Here is an 18,170-nt window from a genome sequence, read left to right as displayed (position 1 = left end):
TAGATTTATACATGTACAGGGAAATATGTTGTGTACTATATACATTTGTGTCTGTTAGGACACAAAATGGCCCGGAGCTTTCACCATACAACCATAGCTAGCATTAGATATTTTGTAGTTCAGTGACCACATGATCGGGACAGTATTTACATTAGTAAAAGACCTTAGTACAAAACGTCTGTTGATTAAGCCGTCTCTTGTGGACACTTAACCCATTCACCCCTAAAGTCACATTTGAACCTTACCATATCAAAGACTGGACAAGTCCAGTTTAAATATGTAGGTGTGGATGAGTTAAGGTACATGTCCTCGAGGTGTTTTTTTACTCCATCCACAGATTATATAACGGCAGATTTAAATTTAAAACGTCCTTGTTGCTAGGAGTCATCTTACAAAAACGGGCAGAACAATGTAAATTTCGTGGGGTAAAAACTCTTGAAATTTCATGTTGTCTGCGTGCATCATTTGAAGTTGTACAAAACGCATATTATTTGGGCCCTTGGAGCCCATTCAGATCGAGGTGCATAATATAGAGATGACAAGTACAGCAAGTCTCACGAAATATTGCATGTCAAGATTGTTAAGATAACAGGTTTTTTGTCAGTGACGAGATTGACTGCATTCACCCTGCTGTGTAGTCTGATTGGGACACTGTGATCACAGATCAGGCAGATTGACTGATACGACATAGTCGGTGCATTCTTTCCCTGTCTGTAAAGTTTAGCTCTGTGTGTCAGCGGCTGCGTAATAAGTATAGGTATTGTCATTTCACAGAGAGAGATATATAAGTAATTAATCAGAGGATGTGTGTAAATGGCATATACCAGTGTTAGAACCTAACTCATTCATCCCTGAAATTTCATAACGAACTTTTCCGTCCTTTGACTCGGAGGAGTTCAAATGCGTCTTCAGGTGTGAATTAGTTAATTACGATAAGACCCATATATACAATCACCATGAACAAGACTGTAGGTCTATGGGAATAATTTACTTCAAAGACCAATCGTCTACAACATTGTTCCCTGCGATGTGTTTGATTCATTTATAATGTTGTAATTACGGAAAGTTTTCTGTGAAATTACTTTCCTTCCTTTATCATAACGCATCATACATTAATTTCATGATATCAAGAACGGTATTTAAGTAAAATTTTCTTGGGTAAGGTCTGATCTCTTAAAATTGCATGAGTCTGTATTCTATAAGAAATCTGTATAACATAGTTATATTGCCCCATTTTCTATGGTTTGTTAATTCTAAATTCAAAGACTGAGTACTGTAAAGTTGTTTAAAATGTTGCTGGGTTAAAATTTCCGATTTTGCGTCCGGAACTTATTCACGGAATCACAATTTCAATAAGTCTTCTTCGGAACACCTCGTAAGTTTTACAACAATCATGAAATATATTTTTTCAAGTGATATTAATATCTCTTGTTGGCTAGATGGTAGCTCGCATGGGGTCTTCATGTTAGAGGAAAACGGCATACCTGGAGAAAACCCAACTGGTCAGGCAACGGTATATTAGTGTAGTAGACTACAGAAATAATTACCCAAAAAAAATAAAAATCTTAACTATATATATTTTGTTACAGATGAACACATGATGTATGACAATCTCGAATCACCGACATTTGAGACGGTAGAGGGTGTCGATGGAGCAGTATCGGAACAGCCTCAGGCATTACAGAACCCAGAGGAGAGGGAGCGAGAAATGGAAGAATACAGGAGAAGCCTCGAAATAGTAAGTATCATATTTATCCAGTAATAAGCCCATGCCTGTTTATAAGCCCACCCATATATACTGTAATTCAGTAGAAATGCCAACAAAATCTATTTCATTGTCCTATAATAAGCCCACCCTGTTATTTTGAGTTAGAGGTTATAATGCGTTCGCCCCATAGGCTTATTATAATTCATTGTCCCTGAAATTTCATAATGAACTAAATACCAACCTTTGAATTGGAAGGGTTCAAATGTGTCTTCAGGGGTGAATGAGTTAAAAGATAAGTATGTATACAGTAGTTTGTGTAGATTTCAGGGAAAGATAATGTTGAATAGGAAGTTTCAAAAAATGTAAAAAAAAAAAAGTCAAATTCTTACAAGAACATCCCTTTGAAGCAAATAAATCTTAGAATTATCTACTAACTGTCGTCTTCTTGCAGGTTGAGGGAGAAATCGCCACATTACGTCAAGTTTTAGGATCGAAGGTCAGATATGCCTCAGAACTGAAAAGAAAAATGGGAATTACTCCTTTCCAGGAGCTTAAACAAGACCTTCACTATGGCTTCAAAACCATCAAAGAGTCAGATACGTAAGTGTCTTCATGGTCAATCAAACTCTTGTTGTCTCTGAATTTTCTCCAGTTGCTCAAGCACTTTTTCTTCCTCTATGAATTTTCTTCAATGGTAGCCTGTCTGTTTATCTTTTTTTGACAAAAACTTTTCATATAATTACCGATATGTTCCATTTATTCCGTATATCTATCAATTGCATAATCAAAGTTTTTGTCTGTATGAAATGACAAAGAAACCATCGCATTAAATAACTAACACCTAACTGGCGTCATGTGCACCAACTTGATCCAGAATAAACCATAGGCTATGTGTCAAGTCCCTCATGAAAACAATTCAAAGCTGTAGATTTTAATGCCAGTGATTACTATTTAAAAATTCGCTTTTCTTTGTCAAAAGACAGAAGAGAGATTGTTATTGGTAACAAAGTTGGAAAAAAGAGGCTGTCAGTTATTACAAAGATCTTAACCCTTTCACCACTGTAGACCATAATGGACTCATCCATATCAATGCATGGTAGAGTCTACTCAAGTTACACAGGGGGTGAAAGGGTAACAACTCCTTAGCAAATAGATCGGTCTGTCTTAAGAATATTATTACTTTCTTCAGAACAAAAGTCCTTAATTTTTCAAGTTCAATTTATTTCTGGTACAGGACTGGTCCGGATCATCTAGATCTACACCAGACTCAGATTTGAAAAAAATACATTTCGGAATAAAACGTTACCATTTCACTGGTAACTTTAGTAGACTCTACCATGCATTTATATGGATGAGTCCACTATGGTCTACAGTGGTGAAAAGGTTAATAAGTTAAATCATTACATAGGTTACTTGCCAAGATACTAATGTAGCTTATGGAACTATTCCTTTGATTATTGATCAAGTTCTGTTTAGTTAGGGCAGCAAATAAACTTTTAAAAATGTAAGCTCTTCATGAAGGACATCATATGAAAGTCAGCAGTCATTATGGTCAAACATAAGAAATTCAGCACACATTATCATAACATCGTCCTGGTAAAAACAGTTCCTGCTTTGGCAGGCTTTAATGCAATGTTGTCAATTATGTTGTTTAGATAGTTTAACTCATTCACCCCTGGACTTTCATAATGAACTATTCCAACCTTTGAATTAGAAGAGTTCAAATGCGTCTTCAGGGGTGAATGAGTTAATATTTAAATATCTGTATGTTGTAATAGTTTTCATTCCTTTTTGACATAAGCTCATTTTCTTTTCCTTTGAAATAAAATACTTTTTTTTGTGTATTCTAAATTATGAATGTGTAGTGCATGAGTTCTAATTTAAAAAATAATTAGTTGATATGAGATACTGTTAATTTTTGTAAGAATCATTTAAGAGAAGAAGTTTTATTATTTTTAGCATTCTGCACTAAGCATTAGTTCTCAGCACATTTTTTGGTGTTTTTCATTGTGTTAGTGTTGTGAAGACAAATGAAAAGCTGACTAATGTCAAAGAAAGAATAACTGCCTCAAATGCGTAAGTTTTTCTCCTGATTTGCGGGTTTTGTTTTGTGTGCCTGTATTAACCAGTGGGTACTTTGTCTAAGTTCTGTCTTTAGAGAAACAGTTGCTTAACGTGCTCTTCAGTTCTGTATTTAGTTGATTCTGTTGTCCTTTAAAAGTTGTACAATTAACTAAAAATTAATTTTGTCTATTGGTATGCTGTAAAAACAAAATTAACGTTTTCTTTTAAGGTTAAAAATTCTGCTATTATTTCAAGTTGATTAGACCTTTTTAACTCCTTCACCCTTGAAGTCACATTTGAACCTTACCAAATCAAAGACTGGGCAAGTCCATTTTCAAAATGTAGGGGTGAATGAGTTAAAGTAGAGGGTACCATTAAGTTCAAACATATTATCACCACTGTCACAATCATGAATCATGAAATAGTTCTTCTCTATAAAATTGTTCAATAACAATCACATCTCAAAAATGTAGTTCACAGAATTATAGTTGTAGGAAAATTTAAGCACTTGACAACAAATATAAACAAAATGAAAACACTCCCTACAGGGACAGAGCTAACATGACCGGCACACTGTCAATCCTTTACTGATCCAAAGCATAAAAATGAAAGATGATCAATACCATGACAAAAGAACTTATTTTAAGCCAGAAAAAAATCCTTTTTTGTTGCAACATCGATGTATAAAAGGGTACTCCCAAGTATAAAACATTTCAGCTCTGAAATGGCTCTCTTGATGATACTTGGTTGTAATTATCAACCTGAGATTGGGACCAGAATTTGTACTCAAAAGGGGTCTGGCCCTTCAGGGGCGTGAGTGGTAAATGTGTCAAATCCTCAGACCCTGACATGCTAGAATCAAATCCTTCTTTTGGATGGAAAGGTCCAAAGGTGCTTTATCAAACTTGTGAATTTCTGTACCCTTTGGTGTGGGTCAGCCATTCTCCTCACTTCTTTTCTGAGAAATGGAACTCTTCGTTGTGGTTATAAGTGATAAAGTGGTACCCTTAAATAACTCATTGACCCCTGAAATTTCATAATGGACTATTCCAAGCTTTGATTTCGAAGGGTTCAAATCTGTCTTCAGGGGTGAATGAGTTGAGGTAATTTCTGGAGAAAAACTCACATTGAAATACTTTTAGCTACATATAGGATAAAATTGGAACTAAAAGAAACACACCATGAAACCTACATAGATATACACAGAGCTGACATACATTTTGGCTTATTTGATTGGTTTGGATTTTGTTAACATCCTAAAGTGTTTTTGAATTTTTCTAACATTTAACTTTTTGATAGATTAGATGTCGTTTTTGTTTCATTTTCATGAATATGTCTTATATATATTATACATATATCTCTGCCGATGCATGACTGATTCGGTGGGGTCTATTCTCTATATATATTATACATATATCTCTGCCGATGCATGACTGATTAGGTTGGGTTGTTCTCTATCCGTCTCTATGTTTCTTTGACGTCAATAATCTAACAACTAAAACAATTACTAAAACAATTATATACTGTTACTTTTTATATAAGATGGCACCTTTAACTCAATCACCCCTTAGGACACATTTGAACTCTTCCAATTCAAAGGTTGGAATAGTTCATTATGAAATTTCAGGGGTGAATGAGTTAATATTTGTGTATAATTTGTGGGTGACCAAGAAATGAAGGTGCCCTATAATAATTATCCATTTGTCTCTCTGACTGTCTATCTGTCTGTCCCTTTGTCCATATACTTTTAATTTTGGAGATTATCTCAGAATTCCAAGAAAAATTATCTTTTTGAAATTTGACATGCTGATACAATGTGATATGTAGATGTTGAATAAGAATTTTTTAAAGTTTCTACAAATAAGGTTATTTACTAAATATAGACTTTGAGGTTGGGTGAGGGTGCAGGGGAGGGGCATTATATGGTCAGGCACATGGATTATAGGGTCCTTTCCTAACATTCTGTATTCTAGTTTGGCAAGTTTTCTTTTGAATTTTATTTCACATATTTTTATGATGTACTAGAAAAATAACCCCAACTCTTTCCATAGCTTCAGTAATGAAATATTATCCTGAACTTTAATGGACCCTAGGTTTAATTTAGTTTACACGTATGTCCCCTGCTAAAAAAGGCTATTTCAAAGTTAATCAAAAGAGAATTGTTAGCTGGGACCAATATTGAAACAACAATCAGAACTGGTGATAATGTTATAAACGGTTCTTATATACCACTTTATCACAACCTAGTTCGTAGGTCGTCTCAAATTGACTCACAAATTATTATCCGTGGTTAAAGGGCCTTTGCAACCAGCCAACATCTTGCTCAACTCCCTGGGGAGCATACAGCCGGTGCTGCCATTTCGGCGCTAATAGCTAGCATTCAACAATTCTAGCACTGCCCAACCACGTACTCATTTACAGCCGAGTAGATTGGAACAAGCGGAGTAAAGTATCTTGCTCAAAGATACAACACAGTGCCGTGCAGTGACTCGAACCAGCAACAATTCGGTCACGAGCCTGGTATCCTACCACTAGACTTAACCGTGCCACCACATAAATACATAAATAAATACTACATTATCTAGATCTGAAGAATATTAATCAATATTCTAAAATACATACATACTAAATACAGGCAATTTGCATAAATTTTATTGATTATATAATATCAGATTTTAATCATTTATTCATTTTGAAATTGTGATTTAATATTAGAAACAGTAGTTTAATTAATATACATTTAGCTTTATACTAAACCTATGAGAGAGACTTAACTGTAGGTATTTAACTCATTCACCTCTGAAGACACATTTGAACTCTTCCAATTCTAAGATTGGAATAGTCCATAACGAAATTTCAGGGTTGAATGAGTTAACTAGATAGTGATACATACAAACTCTCCCAAGGAAGGAGGCTCTCTGATTTTTGGCCCAAAAATTGAGTATCTTCAACCAGTGAATTTGCAAAACTTTTTCTGTTTTTTAAGATTTGATGATTGCATCTAAAAGAACAACTAAAAATATGTCTTTTAAAGTGGTATGTTCCCCCGGGAGAGTATTTAGACACATTTTATCTTTGTTTTTAATTTAGAGTACCCATGGACATTTTAAAAAAAGTTGCCAAGTATATATAAAGATAGTTGTTCAAGGTTTTAGTCAAACATAAGCAGCTACGGTCTCATATACAGGCGTGTTATCTTAACATTTGATACACAAAAAAGAAAGGATAGCTTCAATTTTGAATTTACAGAGAAATTGATTTTTAACTTTTAGTTTTCCCTGAACACAATTTCTCTGTAAATTCAAAATTGAAGGTATGCAACTTTAGAAGACTCTCCCATGCATTGATCTGGATGAGTCCATTATGGTCTATAGTGGTGAAAGGGTTGAAAATGAAAACATTGATTTTTAACTTTTAGTTTTCCTTGAACACAATGTTTTCATTTTCAACCCTTTCACCACTATAGACCATAACGGACTCATCCAGATCAATGCATGGGAGAGTCTTCTAAAGTTGCATAGGGGTGGAAGGGTTAAAGTCATGGTGAGAAAAAAAGAAAACAACACTAAAATCTGCTGTCGTATCTTGCCAGCAATTCATGGTATGAAATTTAGTTCATTTGTATGCGTTGTCATATGCTGTGTTTAACATTTAAATGGAGGTAATCAAAATAGCACTTGCCTCAAAAATCAAATGTCTTACATAGTTTCAATGTGCTCCTATCCTGAATATATTGAATAAATAAAAGACATTATTCAATATTTGAGTGTGGTTTCAATGTGGATCATGTATTCTTATCCCGAAATATGTTTTGATAAAAAAACAGACATTTATTTTTCACAACATTCACGAAACAAGTTTTATGAAGTTTTATGTTAACTGCTGTTGTTGACCTAAAAACAAGTTTAAATTCATTCTCGTTGGACAGAAATGTAGAGTACAGGGGGGTATTAATGTGGGAGGAAACTGGAGTACCCGTAGAAAACCCATGTGTTCACGCAGGTGGTCCAACACCTGTTCATGTTGAATTGCTTAATGCACAATCCACTGCAGCCACTTTTTATGAGGATAAAGAAGAGTGATGCCTGTCATGCTATTGCTATTGTGATTATTCCGTCTTTGCGTATTGCAGAGTTATCTTCTCTTGAAAGCAGATATTGATTGTTAACGTCATTGGTTTGTGTGAGAAAATTACGTCGTTTTCTCAAAAATTGATGACGTTACTCTCACAAACAAATGACGTAACAATCAATACCTGCTCTCAAGAGAAGATAACTCTGCCCTAACTCTGCCCATCAACATTCATGTTGTTTTGATCGTGCCTTCTCGTATTTCGACACGTTTGTGTCTTAACTTCATTAAAAGGATGGGATACCAGATGTTGCCATCATGTTATTAACAGACCACAAGCAAATTGCATGAAACGTATATTTTACACTTATCTAGATATTAACACTCATTCGCCCCAGAAGACACATTGGACTCTTCCAATTCAAAGATTGGAATAGTTGATCTTGAAATTTCAGGGGTTAATGAGTTAACCCTATAATGAGCCTGGTCCCTAGGAGATGAAAAATGTGGAGGATCAATAGTAGGTCGTTTTTTTTTCACGATTCCAATTACACCATCTTTATTGCAGATATCAAAAGACTAACGAAAAACTGGTTGAAATGAATGATAAGATTACTCATTCTCAGGCGTAAGTATAGATACTTACCATCCAACTTGGCATGAGAATGCGAAACTGTTATTAATCGCACCAAGCTGGCATTATATTGTACTCGCTGTACTCTCGTTCAGGGAGAACTTGGTACTAGATTGGGGCATGAAGACCCATTTATTTATTGTCTGTGTTAGTTTGTAACTTGTTTGTTTTACTCTAGCTGTGGGTAACCGTCTAATATAACAAACTAATCTTCTCACCCACCGCGCCAGCCATTTTAAGTTTTCAAAATGTGTACCGGTAATTTGTTGTTTCTATGGCCCTTGATTGGTGAGCAGCCTTTCTGATCGGCTCCAGAAAAAAATATAAAAAGTCATTTTTCAGTTATTAACAAACATCAATTGCAAATTCAAATATCTTTTTGTTTTGAAAATGTTAGAAATATCTATCTCATATTTTGTTCCTATTAGAAGTTTGTATACTTGTGATATATATTCACAACAACACTATTTTCTTTTGGGCTATTTCCTGATATTGGTAGGATAATGAATAGACAAAAAATTTGTAAGAGTGTTTGCAATTGCTGCTGAAAAAAGATTAATTACTAATATTTTTTGCGTTTCCATTTATTTTTTAAGAACATGAAAAAGAGGAAAAGAAAGATAATTGTTTCTCAAATAGAATACAGTACTTTGAATATTTTCTATATTTTTTTTACTATTTTTTTTTTACTACAGCATTTAAAAGATGAAAAGTAGGACATTAGATTTACGTGTGCGGTAAACACACAGCTTAATCAATCTTTTGTATTTCACAGAAGTCTTGCTTATATACAACATATGTATGGTGTAAGTTTGTCTATATATAGGCATGATAACATTCAGTTTCTTATTTCAACCTGCTGTCCACTAATCATTTGCTTTCTTACATATAAAGTAGGACTCTGTTTTTATAAACTCAAAATTCTTAAACCCTTTCCCCACTGTGGACCATAATGGACTCATCCAGATCAATGCATGGTAGAGTTTACTAAGGTTACATAGGGGTGAAAGAGTTAATGCCTCATTTATCTTAAGAGTTATTCTGGATCGTCTTATTAGTTTGATAAAGGCAAAGTTTGTTTTGAACACAAAAAACTTGAAATTGAAAACTTAATTTGTGAACTTTCGAAAACGTCTCCTTACCTTTGCCAAGCAAAGAGTGAAATTGAAAACTTATTTTGCGAGCTTTCGAAAACGTCTTGTTTCTGTTGCGAGCAAAGACATTTTGGAAAGCTCACAAAATAAGTTTTCAATTCCTGTTTGTGTTCAAATCAAACTTAGCCTTTATGATTCATACCAAACTAATGAACCTTATTCCTTCTATTAGTTTATTTCTATGCTTTAAGTCTCTAATAAAGCTTTCAAAAAAACACCTTGCCCTTTTTTGCCATGGGCCCAGTGACTCCAGTGGAGTCTTTGTCAGGTACCAACGGATATTTTGATGAAGAAATCAACAATGGCAATTCTTTGCTGAATATTTACTAACTTGTGTTTAGATGTTTACCATTTCTTTCCTTTCCTTTATAACAAATAACCCTTCCTCATCCTGATGTAAGAATCATCAATATCAAGCATGTGCCCTGCTGTAATCAAGTTAAACTTCAAGTACAATTATCTCCCCTTATTTGTTCAAGTTCATTCATCTCCCCTTATTTTATCAAGTTCAGTTTATCTCCCCTTATTTTATCAAGTTCAGTTATCTCCCCTTAATTTATCAAGAACAATTATCTCCCCTTATCTTATCAAGTTTCAGTTATCTCCCCTTATTTTATCAGGTTCTCTTATCTCCCGTGTGCTGGTTAATAAATGATTGATGGTTGAATTTTATCAAAGAAATTTTATTTTATTTTTTATTTATTTTTTACTGCCCTGACCAGTCCATTTTTTTTTTTTTTTTACTGCCCTGACCAGTCCATTTTACACTTAGGAACAACATTCTTTGAAATATCAATCTTTAAAAGTTTATGAAGTGGAGCAAAATATATTTCTACTTGTATTAAAGTGTTTTGTCGCCTTGATAGATATCACGACAGTGGTATCAACAGATGAGCATGGCGTTACCTTCCTTATACTTGATAGCCTTGAATGGAGACCAGCTGACATACATGATATTATAATGTTTACCTGAAATCTTTTCACCTGAGTCCTTCCATGATACTGTCATTTGCCTAATTAATTTCTAAATTATATCTGTTTGAAATATGTGACCATGTGTATCCTGATCTTTCATCATTATAGCTGTAAAAATCTAAAGCAAAAGGTCAAAGCTCAATTTGCTGCAACACATTTCCTGATCATAACTTGTGAACAGTTGAACATTATTTGAAGAAACTTTATTGTTATACATGTATGTGTTGTGATTAGATGGTGTGTCACACATCGGTTTTGTTCCCAAAGGTCAAGGTCACAGACAAAGGTCATTGTCTAAGTTGCAATAATGTTTATATGGATGTTGTTATTTGTAAAAAGTTGAGAATTTATAAAACTTTATTCGTAAGTGTATTATGATGTTTTGCAAGTAACCACACTTATTTGTGCACTTCCAAGGTCAAGGACACAGACAGGGGTCAAAGTTAAAATTGCACGAATGCTTTATAGGTGAACAATACTTGGTGAAAGGTAAAAAAAAAGTGTATATTGACTGACTGACTTTAACCCGTAATCATCATACAATATAAATGGCTCATTCAATTTCTTGAAAAATGAATATTTGATTAAATATTTAATGTAATTACACAAGAATTATGATAAGCATGTCAAGACTTCTGATGAAGGGATTCCTTGCAGATATCACAAGACAAATGATTACTTGGGTGAATTGAATAATAAAATCAGTAACTCATCGACGTAAGTATGCTGTGCAGTGTCACAAATGCATGAAGAAAAATCCTGTTCGTATTTACCAGAATGTTGAGTAATCTGCCCTTACATTGATATATTGTGTTATGAGAGTGAAGTCTCGTGACATGGCCACCAGTATTATATAGAGTATAATATAAGCATTTCTCTAAGAACTTAAGGGAACTGTCTGTCGCTGTAACCATTGTTATATACTTATATATCTTGGAAATTGTTATATAATGTCTTAACAGTTGTACTGCAATCTATCAATTCCACTGGATAAGGATTGAATCAGATTTAATATGGTATGGGGAGATTTTTTCCATCCACAATTTGGTTTTTGCAGGATAACCTGGTTCAATATTGTTCAATTTTTATGAAACTTGGTAAGCATATGCAGTATTTAAAGACTGATGCTAAGTTCAAAGATGAGCGAAATCTGTGTATGAGTAATTAAGATACTGTGCTCTGATTGGTTAGTTTTAAGACTTTAATTTCTACTAGATAACTCGAATGCTAAAATGTCATTTGATTTTTATGAAACTTTGTAAACTTTTACAATATTCACAGACTGAGGCTGTCCTTGCATAATTACGGTAATAAGCATACTGTGCTCTGATTGGTCGATGGTTTCTGCACAATAACTTAGTCAGCAGTTATGATTAGATTCTGATGAAACTTGGTCAGTTTTTAACCGGTACATTATACAATGACAAAGGCCGAGTTCTAAGTCGAGCAAAATGTACGCATAATTCGTAAGCAAACTGAGCTCTGATTGGTCAACAGTTTCTACACAGTTAAATACGACAGAATTATGATGAAATTTATAAGTTTGAAGTTGAGCAAAATCAGTGCATACATTATGTAATTAATTTGCATGCTGCACTCTGAATTGTCATTGGTTTCCATGAATAGATTTTGATGATGAAATCAGTTACACTAATCAATAAAAATCTGCAAGTAAATAATAAGCGCTGTGAAATATTTTCTGTTTCAATGGTTTAAGATGAATTGATAATGAGTAAAAGGGGCAATACAGATTTTTCTACGTTATGGTTTGAAATATGGAGAATGAGAAGCAAAATATTATTTTTAAAGGTCTTAAATGATATATTACATTTATGTTCTTTATCTGAAGTTGGTCAAGTACAGTATGTTTGCTAATTTCAGTACAACCAAAGAATATAGTTCTCAACTTGACTGAGTAATACAGTACAATTTAAGCTTCTTCTTCTTACCTTTCCAGATTTCATATCTTTAAAAACAATTACGCATCAGAAAAATTTCAAGACAGGCATCTATATTGTTCAGGCCTTTGGTACTCCTGTTTCATCGGGCCAGTTTTAACAAAACTTTGTGCAAACAACTATTGTTAAATGTTGATTAAGTCTGGTGTTGCTGTACAAAAGATGTTAAGAGCACACAGCAGTGATTAACTGTAGATAACAGTATAGCATGCCCCAGTTTATGTTATGTTGTTTGATTAACAGCAGGGATCAATCTAGACTTGATTCACCACCGTTTATGGGTAGTTTCCCCTACAGGAGAAATTTCCCCTGTACTTTGAAATTCCCCCTGTGCACTTCAAAACCCCTATTTCAAAATAGCTGTTTTTTCTTCAAAATATTTCCCCTAAATTTGTTTTCTTTAAAGTTCAACAGTTAAAATGCATAATACCGCATATATACATTTTCTCCACTTAGTTTAGACAAAAATTCTACAAATTTAAGCCTAAAATTGTTTAAAATCTGAAATATACTGCACACATATATGTCAGACAAAATGTTTATCTTTTACCTTCATGACGCTAGAGCCTTGTATCAAAATTGTAATTTCCCCCAAATCTGAAAAAAGGGTTATTTCCACTAAAATCTAGATTGATCCCTGTAACAGGTAAAAATTATGTTTAACATTAAGAAATTGTATTTCTTGTAATGTTCAGTCCCAGATACGGAACTATAGATTATAAGTCATCAGCCTGCATGGTTGTTTAAAAGCTGGACATCGTAATTTATCCACCAATTTTACATGAGTTTAAACTTGCTAAACCCACTTTTTTGAGATATATCTAAATTTATTTACGTTCACTCAATAAACCTCTTCCCGTTAATTGGAGGAATCATCTCATTTAAACCATGCTTTAAGTCATAGCAAGTTTCCGTAATGTCGACAACATTATGTGTGAGCAAAGGTATTGTACGTTGTATACAATTTTCCGTAAACGAGACACAATTTTGTGACACCATCAACAGTAGATGAGGGCGGAGTAAACCATTGGTTATGCAAAATTCAGACTGTTACTTTTATTGTACTGGGTGTGCAGGAAGTCAACGCCATTCGTTTGTACTGAGGTGGATCTGAGGGTCCCTTACCCTTCAACTGGATACCTGTAAGAAGCCCGCTCATGGGGCTAAACTGGTCGATGTACACCTTATAGATTAAAGAAACCTACTCTGATGCTGTTGTGATTGATACCTTTACCTTTAATTGAACTGATAACACGTTAATATGTTCTGAAAGTGAAATTTGTATCCCTTGATCAGACTAATGTATACAATAGTTGTGAACCATTCACAGAAAATTGCTATAATAAGGAATACTGCATGCCTGGAAATTTTCACTGCAGTTTAATTTTCGCCTTTTATGTCCTCTGTAATGAGGGCGAATTTACCATTTCAGCGAATAGATTATAGTAAACAGCAAAATTCATATAGGAATTAAATATGAAGGGCAAAATTAACACTCAGTGAAAATTAATCTCCTGGGCACAGGGCGAAAGTTGACTGGGGCGAAAATTTTCCAGTATACAGTAGTTTTCTGTAGTGGTTAGGTTGAGGTCGAGTAGAGTACATGTAAATGGAATAGGTATTGACCTAGTCTTTATACATATATTGTAAAAATGGAGGACAGATAGGGGTGGGACCTAATATAGGAGAAACAGAGTTAAATCTTCAAATCCTTCTTCTCCTGTGGGAATAAAGGGATTTAAACCTAATTTGATTAAAAGTGTCCTTGAACCAAGAGGACTCCATGTTGTGTTAATATACCTATAGCCCCCATTGGGTCAAAGGAAAGGAGAGGTAAATGTTCAAAATCCTTCTACTCCCGTAAAGATTAACTCATTCACCCCTGAAATTTTATAATGAACTATTCCATCCTTTGAATTGGAAGAGTTCAAATGTGTCTTCAGGGGTGAATGAGTTAAGAGCTTCTTTCAGCTAAGTAGGACCAAAGGGAAAAAAAGTATGTAAGTGTTCTCATTTAAAGCTTAGGTTCCTTGGAAAAATAGCCTCCTATTCATCAACTTGGAACCGGGTAATGTGAAATCACTAATTTGTGAGGTTTTTAATTTCGTGATTTCGTGGGTGAGCTTCATCCATGATTTAATCGGTCCACAAAGTAATTACAAGTTTGATGTAAAGCAATTCTCCTTTTGAGTGGGTACTCCTAGTCCACGAATTTGTGTACCTTCGAAATGGGTGTTTTGTCAGAAAATTACGAAATTTTGGCCGAACAAAAATATCTGATATTACAGTGTTTTTTTAAAATATGTAAAGGTTGACTTTATAGCATATGAACATTCAATCAGCTATTCTCTAAGGCAAACACTGAACGTCTGATTAAATGTTTTGTATAATTACGTAAGGATCATGCCCTGTATGGTAAGTCTATTTAAATGAAGGGATTCCTTGCAGATATCAAAGGACTAACGAATATTTTGGTGACATGAATGATAGACTCAATAAATCGTCAGCGTAAGTATGCTGTGTAGAACATGTACCACAAATGCACGAAGAAAAAAAAAAATGTTCATATTTACCAGAATGTTGAGTTATCTGCCCTTACATTGATATATTGTGTTATGAGACTCTAGTCTATTGTTATACTATTATATACAAAATTATGTAATCAGTATCGTGACTGTCACAACTAAAGGGAACAGTGATCAGTGATCAGTGGCTGTTACCATCATTATATACTTGTATCTCGGCATACTTGCCAACTTTTTGAAATTTCCATGGGAGAGATTACGCATGCTCAGAATTAAATACATAAATGAAATGTGTGTATGTACACCCGAGGGAAAAAATAACACTTTTAAAATGCATCCCTGAATCTGTTCTTTCAGGTGAAATCATTATATCTTGAGAAAAAAAGAAATTGTTTAGCAAATTCACTGGTAAAAAATGCTCATTTTAGGGTCCCAATATCGGGAGCCTCCCTCCTAAATAGGGACAATTTGCAAGAATGTCTCGGTGTTGTATAAGGTGTACTGTCTCTATGATTTACAAAATCAGTTCATTGATAATTAAAAAATAACCAACCTTCATAAAAGTGAAACAGAGGTCATTATTTGTCTATGTCTCTGATTGGGGTTGAACCTCGGACCTCTGGTTTACTGGTCTAACGACTCTCTACCGATGAAGCTTAAGAGAAATTCTCACAAGCCGTATCTGTAGTAAGGGCCAGGACTAGTATTTTACCAGGGTGACATACTCCCCCTACAGGAAAGATCAGCTTGTCCCAAGTTCTTGCCAGGTCATAGCAATTCTTGTGAAAGTGTCACTTAGTACTTTTATCAAAATTTGCCATGTCCTTAGGCGGGTGCCAAAGTAACGGAGGCAATTATTTTTTCTATTCCTCCGCTAGGAGTCGAACCTGGGACCCCTGGTTTACTACCAGTCTTACTCTCTATTAAATAAGTCGGTAAGAAGCAGCTAGTATTTATACTGGAAGTCCAATAGCACAAGGATTTCAATTTTGTAACCGTCCACTCACCCTTTTTAGGAATAAAGGGTCTGGTTCAAATAGCAAAACTACAGACATAAGGGTAGGTTTTACTTCTCAATTTCTACAAGTGTTTACTCTACAGAGCAGTGAAATCACTGTAAAATAGTCAAATTTTGCGAAAGGCTGATATTGCTGTATGGGAGGTTTTACTCGACAGAGCAGTGAAAATCACAGTAAAATAGTTAAATGTTGCGAAAGGCTGATATTGCTGTACTGAAGGTTTTATGCGACGGAGCAGTGATAATCACCGTAAAATAGTCAAATGTTGCGAAAGTCTGGTAGAGCTGTAAACGAGGTATTTACCCAACAGAGCAATTAAAATTTTCATTTCATAATATTTTATTAAATCAAGTGATTTAATGGGAATTGCAATTAAAATCACTGTAGACTTATAGCATGCTCCTGTTTGTGTTGTGTTATTTGGTTACCGGGTACGTTTTATTCACATCAAGTGATTATAGGTGGTATTGCATGTAATATTCACAGTTACAGAACTGAAGCCTCCAGTTGAAACAATGGCACTGCATGTTTGTTCAAAACCTGGCCATCGTAATATGGCCACCATTTTATTTACAGGTTTTGTATGAGTGATATGTAATTATTGTTCTTGAATATCAGTGTCCACATTCTTCTGTACATAAATATATTTATTCATAAAGTCATAAATATCACTCACTTTGTTGTGTAAATACTTACAGATTACTTAGGGGATGTGTATTTCCTTCCGTCATTCAGATTGAAGTATAAAATGTTATAAATGTACCGGTGTTATACATATTCTATTGTCTATCAGTGACACATACAATCTAGCTGTTAAAAACCACTTACTTTGTGTAATTGATTTGTCACTTTAAACATCAGAATTTATACGATTAGATTTAGACCTGAAATAACCTGTAACACACACAAACAATTTATTTAGGAAAAGACGGACACAATGAAACAATTTCATATAAGTAGGTAACTTACAAAGTTGATAACTATTTATATATAATTTACATGTTTTGGCTAACCCTGGGATAGCCTACCATTAAAGCCATAGAAAGCTTATTTCCAATAGGGTCCCATATGTAGACATTTTGGTAGATTTAGACCTAAAATTATTTGTAGATATTTTGGTAGATTTAGACTGAAATTATCTGTAGATATTTGGGTAGATTTAGACCTAAAATTATTTGTAGAAATTTTGGTAGATTTAGGCCTAAAATTTTCTGTAGAAATTTTGGTAGATTTAGGCCTAAAATATTCTGTATACATGCTGGTAGATTTAGACTGAAATTATCTGTAGACATTTTGGTAGATTTAGATCTGAAATTATCTGTAGACATTTTGGTAGATTTAGACCTAAAATTATCTGTAGACATTTTGGTAGGTTTATACCTGAAATTATCTGTAGATATTTTGGTAGATTAACACCTGAAATTATCTGTAGACATTTTGGTAGATTTAGACTGAAATTATCTGTAGATATTTTGGTAGATTAAGACCAAAAATCATCTGTAGATATTTTAGTGGATTTAGTAAGACCTAAAATTCTCTTTAGGCATTTTGTTATGGTAGATTTTGGTAGATTTATACCTCAAGTCATCTGTAGACATTTTGGTAGATTTTATCCTAGAATCATCTGTAGACAGAATAGAAACATTGATTTCTCTTTCAGCACCTGGAAAATTACTTTTTTAGGTCACCTGAGCTTTAGCTCAAGTGACCTATTGCTATCCGTTTTCGTCCGTCGTCGTCCGTCGTCCGTCGTCCGTCGTCCGTCGTCCGTTAACATTTTACGTTTCAAACTTAAAGTCAAGTTCTGCTGGGCCGATTGAACTGAAAGTTGGTAGGAATGATCGCCTCATGGTCCTGACAAAGTGTTGTTATTTTTCGGGTCAATCAGAAATACAATTTGGCTGCCATGGCCGCTATTTTGCTACTTAATTCTAATAGGCCGATCTCACTTAAAATTGGTCTAGGAATGATCAGCTCATGGTCCTGACAAAGTTAAGTTAACATTATACTATTTTTTACTCAAATTGGTACATATTTCAACAAAAAAAAAAAATACTGTAGA

At 34.2% G+C, this 18,170-nt stretch overlaps 1 protein-coding gene across 8 annotated transcripts in view; it reads left to right on the top strand.

Annotated features, from left to right (window-relative positions):
- Window positions 1-18,170, top strand: part of LOC110450927 (tumor protein D54-like) — a 44,681-nt gene that overhangs the window by 17,395 nt on the left and 9,116 nt on the right. For 2 of the 8 annotated variants that reach the window (XM_021498734.1, XM_021498737.1), the window contains exons 2-6: window positions 1,590-1,738; window positions 2,160-2,308; window positions 3,725-3,784; window positions 8,412-8,471; window positions 11,264-11,323. In XM_021498734.1, the coding sequence (XP_021354409.1) occupies window positions 1,590-1,738; window positions 2,160-2,308; window positions 3,725-3,784; window positions 8,412-8,471; window positions 11,264-11,323 (478 nt within the window). The remainder of the gene's footprint in view (window positions 1-1,589; window positions 1,739-2,159; window positions 2,309-3,724; window positions 3,785-8,411; window positions 8,472-11,263; window positions 11,324-18,170) is intronic. The other 6 variants (XM_021498735.1, XM_021498740.1, XM_021498736.1 and 3 more) reach the window with 5 other exon arrangements.

This window comes from Mizuhopecten yessoensis, unplaced genomic scaffold, assembly GCF_002113885.1.
Source record: "Mizuhopecten yessoensis strain PY_sf001 unplaced genomic scaffold, ASM211388v2 scaffold5547, whole genome shotgun sequence".
NCBI lineage: Eukaryota > Metazoa > Mollusca > Bivalvia > Pectinida > Pectinidae > Mizuhopecten > Mizuhopecten yessoensis.
This window is presented reverse-complemented; position numbering and strand designations above follow the sequence as displayed.